This window comes from Mustelus asterias, chromosome 6, assembly GCF_964213995.1.
Source record: "Mustelus asterias chromosome 6, sMusAst1.hap1.1, whole genome shotgun sequence".
Classification (NCBI taxonomy): domain Eukaryota; kingdom Metazoa; phylum Chordata; class Chondrichthyes; order Carcharhiniformes; family Triakidae; genus Mustelus; species Mustelus asterias.
The window spans coordinates 147,429,813-147,450,344 of NC_135806.1; the positions used below are offsets into that span (position 1 = coordinate 147,429,813).

General features: G+C 46.4%; 1 protein-coding gene across 10 annotated transcripts in view; it reads left to right on the forward strand.

Moving 5' to 3' along the window:
• Positions 1–20,532, forward strand: part of LOC144495209 (nipped-B-like protein) — a 728,344-nt gene that overhangs the window by 212,439 nt on the left and 495,373 nt on the right. For 3 of the 10 annotated variants that reach the window (XM_078215271.1, XM_078215276.1, XM_078215275.1), the window contains 2 exons: positions 33–158; positions 8,029–8,186. In XM_078215271.1, the coding sequence (XP_078071397.1) occupies positions 33–158; positions 8,029–8,186 (284 nt within the window). The remainder of the gene's footprint in view (positions 1–32; positions 159–8,028; positions 8,187–20,532) is intronic. The other 7 variants (XM_078215280.1, XM_078215272.1, XM_078215277.1 and 4 more) reach the window with 3 other exon arrangements.

Genomic DNA, 20,532 nt, shown 5'->3' on the forward strand with positions numbered 1-20,532 from the left:
ATAGTTCTGAATGCTTGTTTTTCCATCCTTAGAGTTGCATGGTTCCCCTCTGGTATCAGGTCCTACGTATTCTGGGAGTCCTCAGAGACCTGTGCAACCCTGTTTGATAGTCCAGACTCAGCCTTCTCCTCAGCAGCAACAGTCAACCTCCACGCTAGGTAAAGAATGCACAATTTCAGCTGTTCTGCACATTACAGCAGGGCATGAAATAAGTGGAGATGTGTTGCAAATGCATATGCATTTTACAGAGTTAGTGTGACACAGTTAGGGGGAGAAAAAGTAAGTGTAACAAATCATTCATCCTAGCGAGTTGAAATTCTTAGTATTATGCATTGTTGCTTGGTTTAAAAAGAGGCAGGAATTCCCAAAGGGTAAAGCATTCCTTTAGTTACATTAATTGCTCTATTTAATTACTATCAACCCTTGGCAGCTGAAGAGTTTCTTTGGGATGGCTTCTTTCTCTGATTAGAATTGTCTGTGATCTTATTTAGGTAGCTTGTGTTTTCAGAAAACAAACTTGTTCCTTACTGTCACTTGGCACTAATTTGCATTTGTCCTACATAAATGCACTGAAGCCAGTAACTTATTCAGTGCGTTGCACTTCTTAATTAACTGCCAGTAATAGATCAGTATTGAGCAACACTTTAGTGTTATACAGCTGAAAATATGTACTTCAAGTCAGTACAACTTGGGAAGCAGTAAATCTAGAATTCTCCTAATTTTTTTTTTCACAATTCAATTTCATTTGAATTCAAATAAATTCAAACTTGTCATTACTGATGAAATCCAAGTGACACCACTGCAAGGATAAGTTTTTCATAGATGAATCGTTCCCATGAAAATATTCATTAACATAAATGCATTGCTTTATAATATGTAGCAGACACTACAGACTTTGTCCAGAGAGTTAAGAAATGTTAGTATATGGAGAAGAAAGGGAGTAATGTAATTGCACAATATTCATCTGTTTGATCACAGGGAGACTTTTTGCATCTACTGGATAAGCTTTGAACCAGACATTTTGAACATTTGGTGCCTATTTGATCCAAGGTTGAGCTATCAACCCCATTTTTCACTCCCACAAAGGCTGCCTATTTGTAACACAACCCACCACAGCTCATCTGCTGCAAGCCTTTATTGTTTCTGGATTTTTTTACTTCAGTGCACTCCTGGCTGGTGCCTCATCCCTTTCACATCTTCAATTCTAGTCCAAGATGCTGCTTGGTGGCATTGCATTCAGCCACTTAAGGTTCTGCACTCTTCCGTCCTTAAATCCCTTTGCCTGTTCTCCTTTTAGACCTTCCTGAAAAAATTGAAAGCCCACAAAGATTTGGCTAGCATCCATTTGTTGTCTTGTTACTCTAAAGCATTTTGAGATACTTTTCTGCATTAAAGGTGCTATCTAAATCCAAGTTTTTTGAAACAAATCTCGGTTGGCATCATTTCCTGGCAAAGAAATGTGCATTATAGGGATAGTCCGGAGAGTATTGCTAATATCTTGAGAGAAAAATGTATTTAACGGGAAGTGCATATTCAGTTAATGCAAGTGTTTATCAAGTTAAAAAATAGATTCAGTACAGGGTTATGGAGGATCCCTACTGTGCAAATGAGGTAATTCGGCCGATTGAGTCCGCACCGGCAACAATCCCACCCATGCCCCATCCCTACCCCATGTATGTACCCTGCTAATCCCCTGAAGTTAAGGGGCAATTTAGCATTGCCAATCCACCTAACCTGCACATATTTGGACTGTGGGAGGAAACCAGCGGACCCAGAAAAAACCCACACAGGCATGGGGAGAATATGCAAACTCCACAGTCACCCAAGGCTAGCAACATTATCTAATTGGGGCATTTCTTTCTCTTAAGGAGTTTTTGATTTGAAAATTGACTCTTTTTTTAGTCTGGTTAGAAACATACATGTGGAGATGCCGGCGTTGGACTGGGGTAAACACAGTAAGAAGTTTAACAACACCAGGTTAAAGTCCAACAGGTTTATTTGGTAGCAAAAGCCACACAAGCTTTCGGAGCTCCAAGCCCCTCCTTCAGGTGAGTGGGGTCGGCTTAGAGCTCCGAAAGCTTGTGTGGCTTTTGCTACCAAATAAACCTGTTGGACTTTAACCTGGTGGTGTTAAACTTCTTACTGCAGAAACATAGACACATAGAAAAACTACAGCACAAACAGGCCCTTCGGCCCACAAGTTGTGCCGAACACATCCCTACCTTCTAGACCTACCTATAACCCTCCATCCTATTAAGCTCCATGTACTCATCCAGGAGTCTCTTAAAAGACCCTATTGAGTTCGCCTCCACCACCCCTGACGGCAGCCGATTCCACTCGCCCACCACCCTCTGTGTGAAAAACTTACCCCTAACATCTCCCCTGTACCTACCCCCACAGCACCCTAAACCTGTGTCCTCTCGTAGCAGACATTTCCACCCTGGTAAAAGCCTCTGAGAGTCCACCCGATCTATGCCTCTCAACATCTTGTACACCTCTATAAGGTCTCCTCTCATCCTTTGTCTCGCCAAGGAGAAAAGACCGAGCTCCCTCAGCCTATCCTCATAAGGCATGTCACTCAATCCAGGCAACATCCTTGTAAATCTCCTCTGCACCCTTTCAATCTTTTCCACATCCTTCCTATAGTGAGGCGACCAGAACTGAGCACAGTACTCCAAGTGGGGTCTGACGAGGGTGTTATACAGCTGAATCATTAACCCCGGACTCCTAAACTCAATCCCTCGATTGATAAAGGCCAGCACAAGCACACCATATGCCTTCTGAACCACCTCCTCCACCTGCGGGGCCGATTTCAGAGTCCTATGGACCCGGACCCCAAGGTCCTTCTGATCCTCTACAGTACTAAGAGTCTTTCCCTTTATATTGTACTCCTGCATCCTATTTGACCTACCAAAATGGACCACGACGCATTTATCTGGGTTGAAGTCCATCTGCCACTTGTCCGCCCAGTCTTGCATCCTATCTATGTCCCTCTGTAACTTCTGACATCCCTCCAGACTATCCACAACCCCACCAACCTTCGTGTCGTCGGCAAACTTACCAACCCATCCCTCCGCTTCCTCATCCAGGTTATTTATGAAAATGACAAACAGCAAGGGTCCCAGAACAGATCCCTGGGGCACACCACTGGTGACCGACCTCCATTTCGAAAACGACCCATCTATACCCACTCTCTGCCTCCTTTGGGCAAGCCAGTTCTGGATCCACCGGGCAGCAGCCCCTTGGATCCCATGCCCTCTCACTTTTTCTAGAAGCCTTGCATGGGGGACCTTATCGAACGCCTTGCTAAAATCCATATAAACCACACCTACCGCCTTCCCTTCGTCAATGTGTTTAGTCACATTTTCGAAGAACTCCACCAGGCTCGTAAGGCACGATCTTCCCTTGACAAAGCCATGCTGAATATTCTTGAGCATACTAAACCTCTCTAAATGCTCATATATCCTGTCCCTCAGGATCTTCTCCATCAGTTTACCAACCACTGAGGTTAGACTCACCCGTCAGTAATTACCTGGGCTATCCCTATTCCCCTTCTTGAAAATAGGAACCACATCCGCAATCCTCCGGCACCTCTCCCGTCTCCATCGACGATGCAAAGATCATCGCCAGAGGCTCTGCAATCTCTTCCCTCGCCTCCCACAGTAACCTGGGGTACATCCCATCCGGATCCGGTGACTTATCTAGCTTGATGTCATTCAAAGATTCCAGCACAACCTCTTTCTTAAAGTCGACATACTCAATCCTTTCAGTCCACCGCACGCCCGCAGTACATCCAGCCAGGTCCTTCTCCTCTGTGAAAACCGAGGCAAAATACTCATTGAGCACCTCTGCCATTTCTACTGGTTCCGTACAGACTTTCCCGCCTTCACCTTTTATAGGCCCTATTCCTTCACGTCTCATCCTTTTACTCTTCACGTATTTATAGAACGCCTTAGGGTTCTCCTTAATCCTACCTGCCAGGGCCTTCTCGTGACCCCTTCTGGCTCTCCTAATTTCCTTCTTTAGTCCCTTCCTACAAGCCGTATACTCTTCTAAATCCCTATCTTCACCAAGCTCTCTGAACCTTTTGTACACTTTCCTTTTCTTCTCGACTAGGTCCCGCACAGCTTTCGTGCACCACGGTTCCTTTAACCTACCAACACCTCCCTGTCTGCTCGGAGCGTTGTCCTGTAGAACTCGAGACAGTAAGAAGTTTAACAACACCAGGTTAAAGTCCAACAGATTTATTTGGTAGCAAAAGCCACTCAAGCTTTCGGAGCTCCAAGCCCTTTCTTCACTCACCTGAAGAAGGGGCTTGGAGCTCCGAAAGCTTGTGTGGGTTTTGCTACCAAATAAACCTGTTGGACTTTAACCTGGTGTTGTTAAACTTCTTACTGTGTTTACCCCAGTCCAACGCCTGCATCTCCACATCAGAACTCTAGACAGACATTCCTTGAAAAACTGCCACCTATCTTCAGTACATTTCCCCGAGAATACCTCCTTCCAATTTACTCCTCTAATTTGCTGTCTAATGTCTTCATATTTCCCCTTACTCCATATAAACACTTTCCTCGCTTGCCTGATCCTCTCTTTTTCCAATGCAAGCATAAAGGAGATAGAGTTATGATCGCTATCCCCAAGATGCTCTCCCACTGAGAGATCTGACACCTGTCCAGGTTCATTGGTCAGTATCAGATCAAGTACAGCCTCTCCTCTTGTAGGCTTGTCCACATGCTGTGTCAGGAAACCCTCCTGAACACACTTAACGAACTCCTCCCCATCCAATCCCCTTACCCTCGGGATATTCCAATCTATGTTTGGAAAATTAAAGTCTCCCATCACAACAACTCTGCTATTACTGCATCTCTCCAGGATCTGTTTCCCTATCTGTTCCTCCACCTCTCTGTTACTATTGGGCGGTCTATAGAAAACTCCCAGCAAAGTGACTGGCCCCTTCGCACTCTGAACTTCCACCCACTGAGACTCGGTGGACAATCCCTCCACAGCATACACCTTCTCTACAGCTGTGACACTATCCCTGATCAGCGGTGCCACCCCACCCCCCCTCTTGCCTCTCTCCCTGTCCTTCCTGAAATATCTGAATCCCGGCAGCTGGAGTATCCAGTCCTGTCCCTGAGACTTCCAAGTCTCCGTAATGGCCATCACATCATACTTCCAGGCATCGATCCACCCTCTGAGCTCATCCCCTTTATTCACTATACTCCTGGCATTAAAGTAAACACATCTCAATCCTTTGGTCTGAGCTCTCCCCTTCTCTATTCCCTCTCCATCCGCCCTCTTGCATTGCCTATATCCCTTCTCTGTTTGAGAGCTACCTTCCTCACTCTGTCACCTCATTTTGATCCCCTCCCCCCAACCTATCTAGTTTAAACTCTCCCCAGTAGCCTTAGCCAACCTTTCTGCCAGGATATTGGTCCCCCTGGGATTCAAGTGCCACCCGTTTTTTGTCTACAGGTCACACCTGCCCCTGAAGAGGTCCCAATGGTCCAGGAACCTGAATCCCTGCTCCCTGCACCAGTCCCTCAGCCACACATTCATCCTCCACCTCACTCTATTCCTGTCCTCACCTTCCCGTGGCACAGGCAGCAACCCTGAGCTTACTACCTTTGCTTTCCTCCTTCTCTGCTGGCTCCCTAATTCCCTATACTCTCTTTTCATGACCCCTTCCCCCTTCCTTCCCACATCAGCGGTACCAATATGTACCGCTACCTCCGGCTCCTCTCCCTCCCCCCTCAGGATTTCTGGGACTCGCCCAGCGACATCCTGGATCCCGGCCCCAGGGAGGCAGACCACCATGCGAGACTCCCGCCTGCCTCCGCAAAATCGCCTGTCCATCCCCCTGACTGTCGAGTCCCCGATTAACACTGCCTTCCTCCTCTTTTCCTTAGCCCTCTGAGTTACAGGGCCGGACTCCACTCTGGAGACACGGCCACTGCTGCTTCCCCCAGATGGGCTGTCCCCCCCCAGCAGTACTTAGGCAGGAGTACTTGTTGGTTAGCAAATAAATAGTGATCAGTCTACTTGAGAAGGACTGAGACAAGATGGTGAGTGGGGGGGGGGGGGTTAACGCCAATGTACCTACTTATTTGTTTTTGAGCGCACAGGTGATTTAAGTGCGTGCCCTCTTAAGTTTTTTGGTGTAGCTATGCATGTGAAGTAACCTGAAGCGGCTGACTTGTGCACAGTCTGCATGTGGACATTTTGTTGCTGCACAGTTTACATAGAACATTGGTTAACACCCATGTACTCTGTAAAACATGTTATTCAAGGGTCTTCTGAATAATCTGAATTATAACTGGTACTTAATATAGAAACTTCGAAGATAGGAACAGGAGGAGGCAATTTGGTCCTTCGAGCCTACTCCACCATTCATCACGATCATGGCTGATTGTCCAACTTAATAGCCTAATCCTGCCTTTTCTCCATAATTTATCCCATTCACCCCAAGTGCTATATCCAGCCACCTCTTGAATACATTCAATGTTTTGGCATCAACTACTTCCTATGGTAATGAATTCCACAGGCTCACCACTCTTTGGGTGAAGAAATGTCTCCTCAAATCCTTCCGAAATGGTCTACCCCAAATCCTCAGATTGTGACCCCTGGTTCGGGACTCCCTCACCATCGGGAACATCCTCCCTGCATCTACCCTGTATAGTCCTGTTAGAATTGTATAAGTCTCAGATCCTCCCCCTCATTCATCTGAACTCCAGCAAAAACAATCCTAACCTAGTCAATCTTTCCTCATACATCAGTCCCGCCATCCCCGGAATCAGCCTGATAAACGTTCGCTGCACTCCCTCGAGAGCAAGAACACCCTTCCTCAGAAAAGGACACCAAAACCGCGCACAGTATTCGAGGTGTGGCCTCACCAAGGCCCTGTATAATTGTAACAACACATCCCTTCTCCTGTACTCAACCTCTCGCAATGAAGGCCAACATACCATTTGCCTTCTTTACCGCCTACTGCACTTAAAGTTAAAAGTTTATTTATTAGCCAGAAGTAAGGCTTGCATTAACACTCCAATGAAGTTACAGTGAAATTCCCCTAGTCACCACACTCCGGTGCCTGTTCGGGTCAGTGCACCTAACCAGCATGTCTTTCAGACTATGGGAGGAAACCGGAGCACCCGGAGGAAACCCACGCAGACACGGGAAGAACGTGCAAACTTCACACAGACAATGACCCAAGCTGGGAATCGAACCTGGGTCCCTGGCGCTGTGAGGCAGCAGTGCTAGCCACTGTGCCACCCACCTGCATACTTACCTTCAGTGACTGGTGCATAAGGACACCCAGGTCCCACTGCATACACCCCTCTTCCAATTTACAGCCATTCAGGTAGTAATCTGCTGCTTGGTTTTTGCTTCTAAAGTGAATAACCTCATATTTATCCAAATTATACTGGATCTGCCACTGGTTTGCCCACTCACCAACCTGTCCAGATCATGCTGAAGGATCTTTGCATCCTCTGCATCCTGCTAACATTTTCGGTTTAAGTAAGATTTGTTCTCGAGTGGAGCAGCTTTTAGAATCATAGAATCTCTCCAGTGCAAAAGGAGGCCATTCTGCCCATCGAATCTGCACCAACTCTCCAAAGAGCATCTTAACCTCATGCCCTCTCCCTGTAACCCCATGTGTTTACCATGGCTAATCCACCTAACCTACACAGCTTTAGACTGTGGGAAGAAACTGGAGCCCCCGGAGGAAACCCATACAGACACGGGGAGAATGTGCAAACTCCAAACAGACAGTTACCCAAGGCCAGGATTGAACCCGGGTCCCTGGCTCTGAGGTAGCAGTGCTAACCACTGTGCCACTGTAAAATAAATACATTATTCCATTTTTGTTGACCTATTTAGTGAGGTTGTCTTCATTGAAACATCTTTGCTCATCAATAGATGTCCCTTAGCTTAGGAGCTTGCGTTGAGACCTTTTTAAACACAAGTGAATTAGACGATCCACAAATGTAGAACAGCTTCATTAACAGAGTTTATTGTGCTTTTCAGCAGTATCAAGCCCCATGATTCCCAGTGGCATGCGAAATATTCACGATAATAAAGTGACAAGTCAGATGTCGGGCTCTTCATCCAACCATCATACAGATAATTCAAGACATGGATCGAATGAGGACTACATACACATGGTGCATCGACTTGGATCAGAGGTGGGAACATAGAGTCATAGAGTTTACAGCATGGAAACAGGCCCTTCGGCCCAACTTGTCCATGCCACCCTTTTTCTTTAAACCCCTAAACTAATCCCAATTGCCCACTTTTGGCCCATATCCCTCTATACCCATCGTACCCATGTAACTATCTAAATGCTTTTTAAAAGATAAAATTGTACCTGCCTCTACTACTATCTCTGGCAGCTTGTTCCAGACACTCACCACCCTCTGTGTGAAAAAATTGCCCCTCTGAACACTTTTGTATCTCTCCCCTCTCACCTTAAACCTATGCCCTCTCGTTTTAGACTCCCCTACCTTTGGGAAAAGATATTGACTATCTAGCTTGTCTATGCCCCTCATTATTTTATAGACCTCTATAAGGTCACCCCCTAGCCTCCTACGCTCCAGAGAGAAAAGTCCCAGTCTATTCAGCCTCTCCTTGTAACTCAATCCATCAAGTCCTGGTAGCATCCTAGTAAATCTTTTCTGCACTCTTTCTAGTTTAATAATATCCTTTCTATAATAGGGTGACCAGAATTGCACACAGTATTCCAAGTGTGGCCTTACCAATGTCTTGTACAACTTCAACAAGACGTCCCAACTCCTGTATTCAATGTTCTGACCGATGAAATCAAGCATGCCGAATGCCTTCTTCACCACTCTGTCCACCTGTGACTCCACTTTCAAGGAGTTATGAACATGTACCCTAGATCTCTTTGTTCTGTAACTCTCCCCAACACCCTACCATTAACTGAGTAAGTCCTGCCCTGGTTCAATCTACCAAAATGCATCACCTTGCATTTGTCGAAATTAAACTCCATCTGCCATTCGTCAGCCCACTGGCCCAATTGATCAAGATCCCATTGCAATTGGAGATAGCTTTCTTCACTGTCCATTATGCCACCAATCTTTGTGTCATCTGCAAACTTACTAAACATGCCCCCTATGTTCTCATCCAAATCATTAATATAAATGACAAATAACAGTGGGCCCAGCACTGATCCCTGAGGCACACCGCTGGTCACAGGCCTCCAGTTTGAAACTCTCTACAACCACCCTCTAAGCCAATTTTGTATCCATTTAGATACCTCGTCCTGGATCCTGTGAGATTTAACTTTATGCAACAACCTATCATGCGGCACCTTGTCAAAGGCCTTGTTAAAGTCCATGTAGACAACATCGACTGCACTGCCCTCATCTACCTTCTTGGTTACCCCTTCAAAAAACGCAATTAAATTTGTGAGACATGATTTTCCACTCACAAAGCCATGCTGACTGTCCCTAATCAGTCCTTGCATCTCTAAATGCCTGTAGATCCTGTCTCTCAAAATACTCTGAATTGATTCAGAAAATATTCCCTGTATACTCTGAACTACTGCCTTTGAGGTGAAGTTCTGGTTTCAGACTGAATCCTAATATTGTGTTGCAATCGGATGTAATTGCAAGTCAAATTACACTTGAATTTTAAGTGAAGTTTAATTTCAAGATAATGATGTACTGAGAATTAATTCCATAAATTCCAGAGCACAGCTGATTCCTTGGTTAAACCACCTATTTTATGAGATGAGGGAAAACTGTAAGAAATGGGAGCAGGAGTAGGCTGTTTGGCCCCTCAAGCCTGCTCCACCATTCAATAGGATTATTGTTGATCCAACATCACTCATGTCCACTTTCCTGCCCTTTTCCCGTAACCCTTGATTCCCTTACTGATCAATGATCTATCTATCTCAGCCTTAAATATAAACAAGGACACTGCCCCCACAGTTCCCTGTGGCAAGGAGTTCCAAGGTACACAACCCTTGATGAGAGAAGAAATTTCTCCTCATCTCAGTCTTAAATTTTTACTCAGTCTTTACTCAGAGTAGTAAGGGCGTGGAATGCCCTGCCTGCAGCTGTAGTGGACTCGTCAACATTAAGAGCATTCAAATGGTTATTGGATAAACATATGGATGATGTTGGAATAGTGTAGATTAGATGGACTTTAGATTGGTTTCACTGGTCGGCGAAACATTGAGGGCTGAAGCGCCTGTGCTGCGCTGTAATGTTCTATGTTCTAAATTGGCACCCCTTATTCTGATAGGACAGTCTAGGACCAGAGGGCCTATGTGGGAAACATCCTCTCAGCATTTACCCTGTCAAGCCCCTTAAGAATCCTCCATGTTTCAATGACAAAGGAGGGGAATTATGCTTAGGACCCAAGGGAATAGGGAAGATCCTAAATGAATACTTTGCATCAGTGTTCACGAAGGAGAGGGACGTGTTAACCGGGAGTGTCTCGGAGGGAAGTGTTGACCCGTTAGAGAAAATCTCCATTACAAGGGAGGAAGTGTTGGGTTTTTTAGGGAAGATTAAAACTGACAAAGCCCCAGGGCCTGATGGCATCTATCCTAGACTGCTCAGGGAGACGAGAGATGAAATTGCTGGGCCTCTGACGGAAATCTTTGTCACTTCTTTGGACATAGGTGAGGTCCCTGAGGATTGGAGGGTAGCGAATGTGGTCCCGTTGTTTAAGAAGGGTAGCAGGGATAACCCAGGAAATTATAGGCCGGTGAGCTTGACGTCCGTGGTAGGGAAGTTGTTGGAGAGGATTCTTAGAGACAGGATGTATGTGCATTTAGAACAGAACAATCTCATTGGTGACAGACAGCATGGTTTTGTAAGAGGGAGGTCGTGCCTTACAAATTTGGTGGAGTTTTTTGACAAAGTTTTGACAAAGTCCCACATGGCAGGTTGGTTAAGAAGGTTAAGGCTCATGGAATACAAGGAGAAGTGGCTGTGGGTGGAGAACTTGGCCATTGGAGACAGAGGGTAGCGGTCATAGGGTCTTTTTCCAGCTTGAGGTCTGTGACCAGTGGTGTTCCGCAGGGCTCTGTACTGGGACCTCTGCTGTTTGTGATATATATAAATGATTTGGAAGAAAGTGTAACCGGTGTTATCAGCAAGTTTGCGGATGACATGAAGATGGCTGGACTTACGGATAGCAATGAACATTGTCGGGCAATACAGCAGGATATGGAGAGGATCCTGAGAGACAGGATTTATGATCATCTAGAGAAGTTTAGTATGATCAAAAGTAGTCAGCACGGCTTTGTCAAGGGCAGGTCGTGCCTTACGAGCCTGGTTGAGTTCTTTGAAAATGTGACCAAACACATTGACGAAGGAAGAGCGGTGGATGTGGTCTATATGGACTTCAGCAAGGCATTCGATAAGGTCCCCCATGCAAGACTTCTTGAGAAAGTGAGAGGGCATGGGATCCAAGGGGCTGTTGCCTTGTGGATCCAGAACTGGCTTGCCTGCAGAAGGCAGAGAGTGGCTGTGGAGGGGTCTTTCTCTGCATGGAGGTCAGTGACCAGTGGAGTGCCCCAGGGATCTGTTCTGGGACCCTTGCTGTTTGTCATTTTCATAAATGACCTGGATGAGGAAGTGGAGGGATGGGTTGGTAAGTTTGCTGACGACACCAAGGTAGGTGGTGTTGTGGATAGTTTGGAGGGATGTCAGAAGTTGCAGCGAGACATAGATAGAATGCAAGACTGGGCGGAGAAGTGGCAGATGGACTTCAACCCGGATAAGTGTGTAGTGATCCATTTTGGCAGATCCAATGGGATGAAGCAGCAGTATAATATGAAGGGTACCATTCTTAGCAGTGTAGAGGATCAGAAGGACCTTGGGGTCCGGGTCCATAGGACTCTTAAATCGGCCTCGCAGGTGGAGGATGCGGTCAAGAAGGCGTACGGCGTACTAGCCTTCATTAATCGAGGGATTGAGTTTAGGAGTCAGGAGATAATGCTGCAGCTTTATAGGACCCTGGTTAGACCCCACTTGGAGTACTGCGCGCAGTTCTGGTCACCTCATTACAGGAAAGATGTTGAAGCCATTGAAAGGGTGCAGAGGAGATTTACAAGGATGTTGCCTGGATTGGGGGGGCATGCCTTATGAGGACAGGTTGAGGGAGCTTGGTCTCTTCTCCCTGGAGAGACGAAGGATGAGAGGTGACCTGATAGAGGTTTACAAGATGTTGAGAGGTCTGGATAGGGTAGACTCTCAGAGGCTATTTCCAAGGGCTGAAATGGTTGCTACGAGAGGACACAGGTTTAAGGTGCTGGGGGGTAGGTACAGAGGAGATGTCAGGGGTAAGTTTTTCACTCAGAGGGTGGTGGGTGAGTGGAATCGGCTGACGTCGGTGGTGGTGGAGGCAAACTCGTTGGGGTCTTTTAAGGGACTTCTGGATGAGTACATGGGATTTAATGGGATTGAGGGCTATAGATAGGCCTAGAGGTAGGGATATGATCAGCGCAACTTGTGGGCCGAAGGGCCTGTTTGTGCTGTGGCTTTCTATGTTCTATATAGATAGGCTGGAAAATTGGGCAGAGAAATGGCAGATGGAATTTAATCCAGATAAATGTGAAGTGATGTATTTTGGAAGAAATAATGTAGGGAGGAGTTATACAATAAATGGCAGAGTCATCAAGAGTATAGAAACACAGAGGGACCTAGGTGTGCAAGTCCACAAATCTTTGAAGGTGGCAGCACAGGTGGAGAATGTGGTGAAGAGGCATATGGTATGCTTGCCTTTGTAGGACGGGGTATAGAGTATAAAAGCTGGAGTCTGATGATGCAGCTGTATAGAACGCTGGTTAGGCCACATTTGGAGTACTGCGTCCAGTTCTGGTCGCCGCACTACCAGAAGGACGTGGAGGCTTTAGAGAGAGTGCAGAGAAGGTTTACCAGGATGTTGCCTGGTATGGAGGGTCTTAGCTATGAGGAGAGATTGGGTAAACTGGGGTTGTTCTCCCTGAAAAGACGGAGAATGAGGGGAGATCGAATAGAGGTGTACAAGATTATGAAGGGGATAGATTGGGTGAACGGTGGGAAGCTTTTTCCCAGATCAAAAGTGATGATCACGAGGGGTCACGGGCTCAAGGTGAGAGGGGCGAAGTATAACTCAGATATTAGAGGGATGTTTTTTACACAGAGGATGGTGGGAGCCTGGAATGAGCTGCCAAGTAGGGTGGTGGAGGCAGACACGCTGACATCGTTTAAAACTTACCTGGATAGTCACATGAGCAGCCTGGGAATGGAGGGATACAAACGATTGGTCTCGTTGGACCAATGAGCGGCACAGGCTTGGAGGGCCGAAGGGCCTGTTTCCTGTGCTGTACTGTTCTTTGTTCTTTGAGATCACCTCTCATTTTTCTACATTCCAGTGAGTTCCAACCTGTTTAACCTTTCCTCATAGACAATCCTTCCATACCAGCGGTCATCTGAGTAAAAAAGGGTTTGTTGACAGTAGAAAGATTTTAAGTGTTGTCACTCAGATTTGACAATGCACTTCCTTTGCTTGCTCCTACATGTCCACCCACCTTTACCTTGCTATCTAATGTGGTTTTGCTAGTCCCATTGTATCAATTGCAAATAAGGCCATCTCTGATCACTTCCTTGTAGCACTCTCCAACTCCTTTCCATGTCACATCCCTATTTCCTTTTCAATCTGCGCCCAGAATAATCTATCCCTCTGTTCACTTAGAGCTGCAGTTTTAAAATTTCAACGGCCTAACTTTTGGTGCCCTGTTCACCACAACATTTCTGCAGCTACTGATTTGCTCGTCCACATCCCAGCCACCTTCCATTCTCCAATGCCCAGTAAAGAACAAAGAACAGTACAGCACAGGAAACGGGCCCTTCGGCCCTCCAAGCCTGTGCCACTCCTTGGTCCAACGAGACCAATCGTTTGTATCCCTCCATTCCCAGGCTGCTCATGTGACTATCCAGGTAAGTCTTAAACGATGTCAGCGTGCCTGCCTCCACCACCCTACTTGGCAGCGCATTCCAGGCCCCCACCACCCTCTGTGTAAAAAAACATCCCTCTGATATCTGAGTTATACTTCGCCCCTCTCACCTTGAGCCCGTGACCCCTCGTGATCATCACCTCCGACCTGGGAAAAAGCTTCCCACTGTTCACCCTATCTATACCCTTCATAATCTTGTACACCTCTATTAGATCTCCCCTCATTCTCCGTCTTTCCAGGGAGAACAACCCCAGTTTACCCAATCTCTCCTCATAGCTAAGACCCCCCATACCAGGCAACATCCTGGTAAACCTTCTCTGCACTCTCTCTAACGCCTCCACATCCTTCTGGTAGTGCGGCGACCAGAACTGGACGCAGTACTCCAAATGTGGCCTAACCAGCGTTCTATACAGCTGCATCATCAGACTCCAGCTTTTATACTCTATACCCCGCCCTATAAAGGCAAGCATACCATATGCCTTCTTCACCGCCTTCTCCACCTGTGTTGCCACCTTCAAGGATTTGTGGACTTGCACACCTAGATCCCTCTGTGTTTCTATACTCCTGATGACTATGCCATTTATTGTATAACTCCTCCCTACATTATTTCTTCCAAAATGCATCACTTCGCATTTATCCGGATTAAACTCCATCTGCCACCTCTCCGCCCAATTTTCCAGCCTATCTATATCCTGCTGTATTGCCCGACAATGCTCTTCGCTATCCGTAAGTCCAGCCATCTTCGTGTTATTCGCAAACTTGCTGATTACACCAGTTGCACCTTCTTCCAAATCATTTATATATATCACAAACAGCAGAGGCCCCAGTACAGAGCCCTGCGGAACACCACTGGTCACAGACCTCCAGCCGGAAAAAGACCCTATAGTAAAGCTATTACTTTGTCTAACCCTGACCGTTCTCATCTCGTTTCTTGACAAAGAATAAAGAAAATTACAGCACAGGAACAGGTCCTTCGGCCCTCCAAGCCTGCATCATCCATGCTGCCCGACTTGACTAAAACCCCCTACCCTTCTGGGGACCATATCCCTCTATTCCCATCCTATTCATGTACTTGTCAAGACGCCCCTTAAAAGTCCCTACCGTATCCGCTTCCACTCCCTCCTCTGGCAACGAGTTCCAGGCACCCACTACTCTGTGTAAAACATCTGCCTCGTACATCTCCTTTAAACCTTGCCCTCGCACCTTAAACCTGTGCCCACTAGTAATTGACTCTTCCGCTGTGGGAAAAAACTTCTGACTATCCACTCTGTCCATGCCTCTCATAATCTTGTAGACTTCTATCAGGTCGCCCCTCAACCTCTGTCGTTAACCTGGTGTTGTGAGACTTCTTACTGTTCCAGTGAGAACAAACCGAGTTTCTTCAGCCTCTCCTCATCGCTAATGCCCTCCACATACCAGGCTACATCCTGGTAAATCTTTTCTGTACCCTCTCAAAGCCTCCTCATCCTTCTGGTAGTGTGGCGACCAGAATTGCACACTGTATTCCAAGCGCGGCCTAACTAAGGTTCTATAAAGCTGCAACATGACTTGCCAATTTTTAAACTCAATGCCCCGGCCGATGAAGGCAAGCATGCCGTATGCCTTCTTGACTATCTTCTCCATCTGCATTGCCACTTTCAGTGACCTGTGTACCTGTACACCCAGATCCCTTTGCCTATCAATACTCTTGAGGGTTATTTACTGCATATTTCCTATCTGTATTAGGCCTTCCAAACTGCATTATCTCACATTTGTCCGGATTAAACTGCATCTGCCATCTCTCCGCCCAAGTCTCCAACTGATCTATATCCTGCTTAAATTGAGGGGTGAGAGATATAGGACAGATGTTAGAGGTAGGTTCTTTACTCAGAGTAGTAAGGGTGTGGAATGCCCTGCCTGCAGCAGTGGTGGACTCGTCAACGTTGAGAGCGTTCAAGTGGTTATTGGATAAACATATGGATGATATAGGAATAGTGTAGATTAGAGGGGCTTTATATTGGTACCACTGGTCGACGCAACATCGAGGGCCGAAGGGCCTGTACTGCGCGGTAATGTTCTATGCTGTATCCTCTGATGGTCCTCATCGCTATCCGCAAATCCACCAACCTTTGTGTCATCCGCAAACTTGCTAATCAAACCAGTTACATTTTCCTTCAAATCATTTAAATAAATTACAAACAGCAAAGATCCCAGCACTGATCCCTGAGGAATGCCACTTGTCCCAGCCCTCCATTCAGAAACGCACCCTTACATTGCTACCCTCTGTCTTCTTTGACCGAGCCAGTTTTGTATGCACCTTGCCAGCTCACCTCTGATCCCATGCACTCCCTCCACTCACATTGTCTGTATCTTTAAGACCTGGTTGGCTGTAGAGATTCGTATTCTAATCAGTATTCTGTAACTTTATTTTGTGTCTCTGTATGCCCTGTTTGAAGCAGATTTCCACTCCGTCTGATGAAGGAGCAGCGCTCTGAAAGCTAATGGCATTTGCTACCAAATAAACCTGTTGGACTTTAACCTGGTGTTGTTAAAACTCTTACTGTACCTCTCCTGTAGCCAGTGAGGATACAAAGATTTCTCTCGAGGCCCCAGCAATTTCCTCCCTTGCCTCTCTCAGTATTCTGCGGTATATCCCACCAGGCTCTGGGGACTTGTCTACCTTAATGTTTCTCAAGAACCCCAATACCACCTCCTTTTTGATCTCTTTAAGTCTTGAGACTCAGATTTCAGTGGATGGGCTGGACAACTTGTCTTGCCATCCACTGTCAGATCAGTCTGGACCACATAGAAACATGGAAACTAGAAGCAGGTGTGGGCTATTTGGTCCTTTGAGCCTGCTCCACCATTCATTTTGATTGTGGCTGATCATTAAAATCAATATCCTGATTTCCCCCCCACTTTCCCCCATATCCCTTGGTCCATTTAGTCCCAAGAGGTATATCTAATTTCTGCTTGAAATCAGACAATGTTTTGACCTCAACAACTACCTGTGGTAGTGAATTCCACCCATTCGCCACTCTGCGCCTCGGTCCTAAAATGTTTACCATGAAGCACTGTTATCAGGTTCTACTAAAGGAGGACGATTCTGGAACTCTCGGCTTCTTTTCTCTTCTGCAAACAGTTTTCTGCGACCCCTCTTCCCTTGCCTCCTATACTGCCATCACCAACAATAAGTTCGAGGAGCTTTTGGACTCCTTTGTCACGAGGAAAGGGGCCGCTGCTCAGCTGCTTCAGCCATTCCTCCCTTCCATAAATCCACAGGACCATAGTTTATCTCAAGATCCTCCCTGAACTTTCTCTTTTTCTCCTATTAAAGGAGAACAAAGAACAGTACAGCACAGGAACCGGCCTTTCGGCCCACCAAGTCTGCGCAAACATATGACTCCTTTAGAAATAGGAAAGGAGCGGTCACGTTGCTAGGAGTTTACTACAGGCCCCCAAATAGTGATGGAGATGTGGAGGAAGAAATTGCTAAGCAGATTATGGATACGTGTGGGGGTCACAGGGTAGTTGTCATGGGGGACTTTAACTTTCCAAATATTGATTGGAACCTTTGTAGGTCAAATAGTTCGGATGGGGCAGTTTTTGTGCAGTGTGTGCAGGAGGGTTTCCTGACACAATATGTGGATGGGCCGACTAGAGGTGAGGCCACATTGGATTTGGTACAGGGAAATGAACCGGGCCAAGTGTTAGATTTGCTTGTGGGAGAGCACTTTGGAGATAGTGACCACAATTCGGTGTCTTTTGTTATTGCAATGGAGAGGGATAGGGCCGGACGGCAGGGCAAGGCTTACAATTGGGGGAGGGGTAATTATGATGCGATTAGGCAAGAATTAGGGGGCATAAGTTGGGAACAGAAACTGTCAGAGAAAGGAACGAATGAAAAGTGGAACTTTTTCAAGGAACAAATACTGGATGTCCTTGATAGGTATGTTCCTGTCAGGCAGGGAGGAAATGGCCGAGTGAGGGAACCATGGTTCACAAAAGAGGTGGAATGTCTTGTGAAAAGGAAGAGGGAAGCTTATGTAGGGATGAGGAAACAAGGTTCAGATGGCTCGATTGAGGGTTACAAGTTAGCGAGGAATGAGCTGAAAAAGGGGCTTAGGAGAGCTAGGAGGGGACATGAGAAGTCCTTGGCGGGTCGGATCAAGGAAAACCCCAAGGCTTTTTACTCTTATGTGAGGAATAAAAGAATGACCAGGGTGAGGTTAGGGCCGGTCAAGGACAGTAGTGGGAACTTGTGTATGGAGTCAGTAGAGATAGGCGAGGTGATGAATGAATACTTTTCTTCAGTGTTCACCAAGGAGAGGGGCCATGTTTTTGAGGAAGAGAAGGTGTTACAGGCTAATAGGCTGGAGGAAATAGATGTTCGGAGGGAGGATGTCTTGGCAGTTTTGAATAAACTGAAGGTCGATAAGTCCCCTGGGCCTGATGAAATGTATCCTAGGATTCTGTGGGAGGCAAGGGATGAGATTGCAGAGCCTTTGGCGTTGATCTTTGGGTCCTCACTGTCCACGGGGATGGTGCCAGAGGACTGGAGAATGGCGAATGTTGTTCCTCTGTTTAAGAAAGGGAATAGAAATGACCCTGGTAATTATAGACCGGTTAGTCTTACTTCGGTGGTTGGTAAATTGATGGAAAGGGTCCTTAGGGATGGGATTTACGACCATTTAGAAAGATGCGGATTAATCCGAGATAGTCAGCACGGATTCGTGAAGGGCAAGTCGTGCCTCACAAATTTGATAGAATTTTTTGAGGAGGTAACTAAGTGTGTTGATGAAGGTAGGGCAGTTGATGTCATATACATGGATTTTAGTAAGGCGTTTGATAAGGTCCCCCATGGTCGGCTTATGATGAAAGTGAGGAGGTGTGGGATAGAGGGAAAGTTGGCCGATTGGATAGGTAACTGGCTGTCTGACTGAAGACAGAGGGTGGTGGTCGATGGAAAATTTTCGGATTGGAGGCAGGTTGCTAGCGGTGTGCCGCAGGGATCAGTGCTTGGTCCTCTGCTCTTTGTAATTTTTATTAATGACTTAGAGGAGGGGGCTGAAGGGTGGATCAGTAAATTTGCTGATGACACCAAGATTGGTGGAGTAGTGGATGAGGTGGAGGGCTGTTGTAGGCTGCAAAGAGACATAGATAGGATGCAAAGCTGGGCTGAAAAATGGCAAATGGAGTTTAACCCTGATAAATGTGAGGTGATTCATTTTGGTAGGACAAATTTAAATGTGGATTACAGGGTCAAAGGTAGGGTTCTGAAGACTGTGGAGGAACAGAGAGATCTTGGGGTCCATATCCACAGATCTCTAAAGGTTGCCAGTCAAGTGGATAGAGCTGTGAAGAAGGCCTATAGTGTGTTAGCTTTTATTAACAGGGGGTTGGAGTTTAAGAGCCGTGGGGTTATGCTGCAACTGTACAGGACCTTGGTGAGACCACATTTGGAATATTGTGTGCAGTTCTGGTCACCTCACTATAAGAAGGATGTGGAAGCGCTGGAAAGAGTGCAGAGGAGATTTACCAGGATGCTGCCTGGTTTGGAGGGTAGGTCATATGAGGAAAGGTTGAGGGAGCTAGGGCTGTTCTCTCTGGAGCGGAGGAGGCTGAGGGGAGACTTAATAGAGGTGTATAAAATGATGAAGGGGATAGATAGAGTGAACGTTCAAAGACTATTTCCTCGGGTGGATGGAGCTATTACAAGGGGGCATAACTATAGGGTTCGTGGTGGGAGATACAGGACGGATATCAGAGGTAGGTTCTTTACGCAGAGAGTGGTTGGGGTGTGGAATGGACTGCCTGCAGTGATAGTGGAGTCAGACACTTTAGAAACATTTAAGCGGTTATTGGATAGGCACATGGAGCACACCAGGATGATAGGGAGTGGGATAGCTTGATCTTGGTTTCAGATAAAGCTCGGCACAACATCGTGGGCCGAAGGGCCTGTTCTGTGCTGTACTGTTCTATGTTCTATGTTCCTTTCTAAACGAAAGACTTTTTGCTTCTACGTGGTCCGTATCCCTTTATTCCCTGCCTATTCATGTATCTGTCAAGATGCCTCTTAAACGTTGCTTTATATCTGCTTCTACCACCTCCACTGGCAGCGCATTCCAAGCACTTGCCACCCTCTGTGTAAAAAAAAAAATCTTGTCTCTCACATCTCCTTTCAACTTTCTCCCTTTTACCCCTAGTAACTGACAATTCTATCCTGGGAAAAAGACTGGCTATCCACTCTATCCAGGCCTCTTGTAATTTTCTAAACTTCTGTCAGGTCGCTCCTCAGCCTCCAACGTTCAAGTGAAAACAAACCAATTTTTCCCAGTCTCTTCCCATAGGTAGTACCTTCCAAACCAGGCAATATCCCAATCTATATTTTCTGTACCTAGCCTCCACATCCTTCTGCTAGTGTAGCGACCAGAAGTATATGTAATATTCCGAATGTGGCCCAGCTAAAGTTCTTTACAGCTGCAATAGGCCTTGCCAGTTTTTATACTCTATGCCCTGACTGATGAAGGCAAGCATGCCATAAGCCTTCTTGACCACCTTATCGGCTTGTGTTGCCA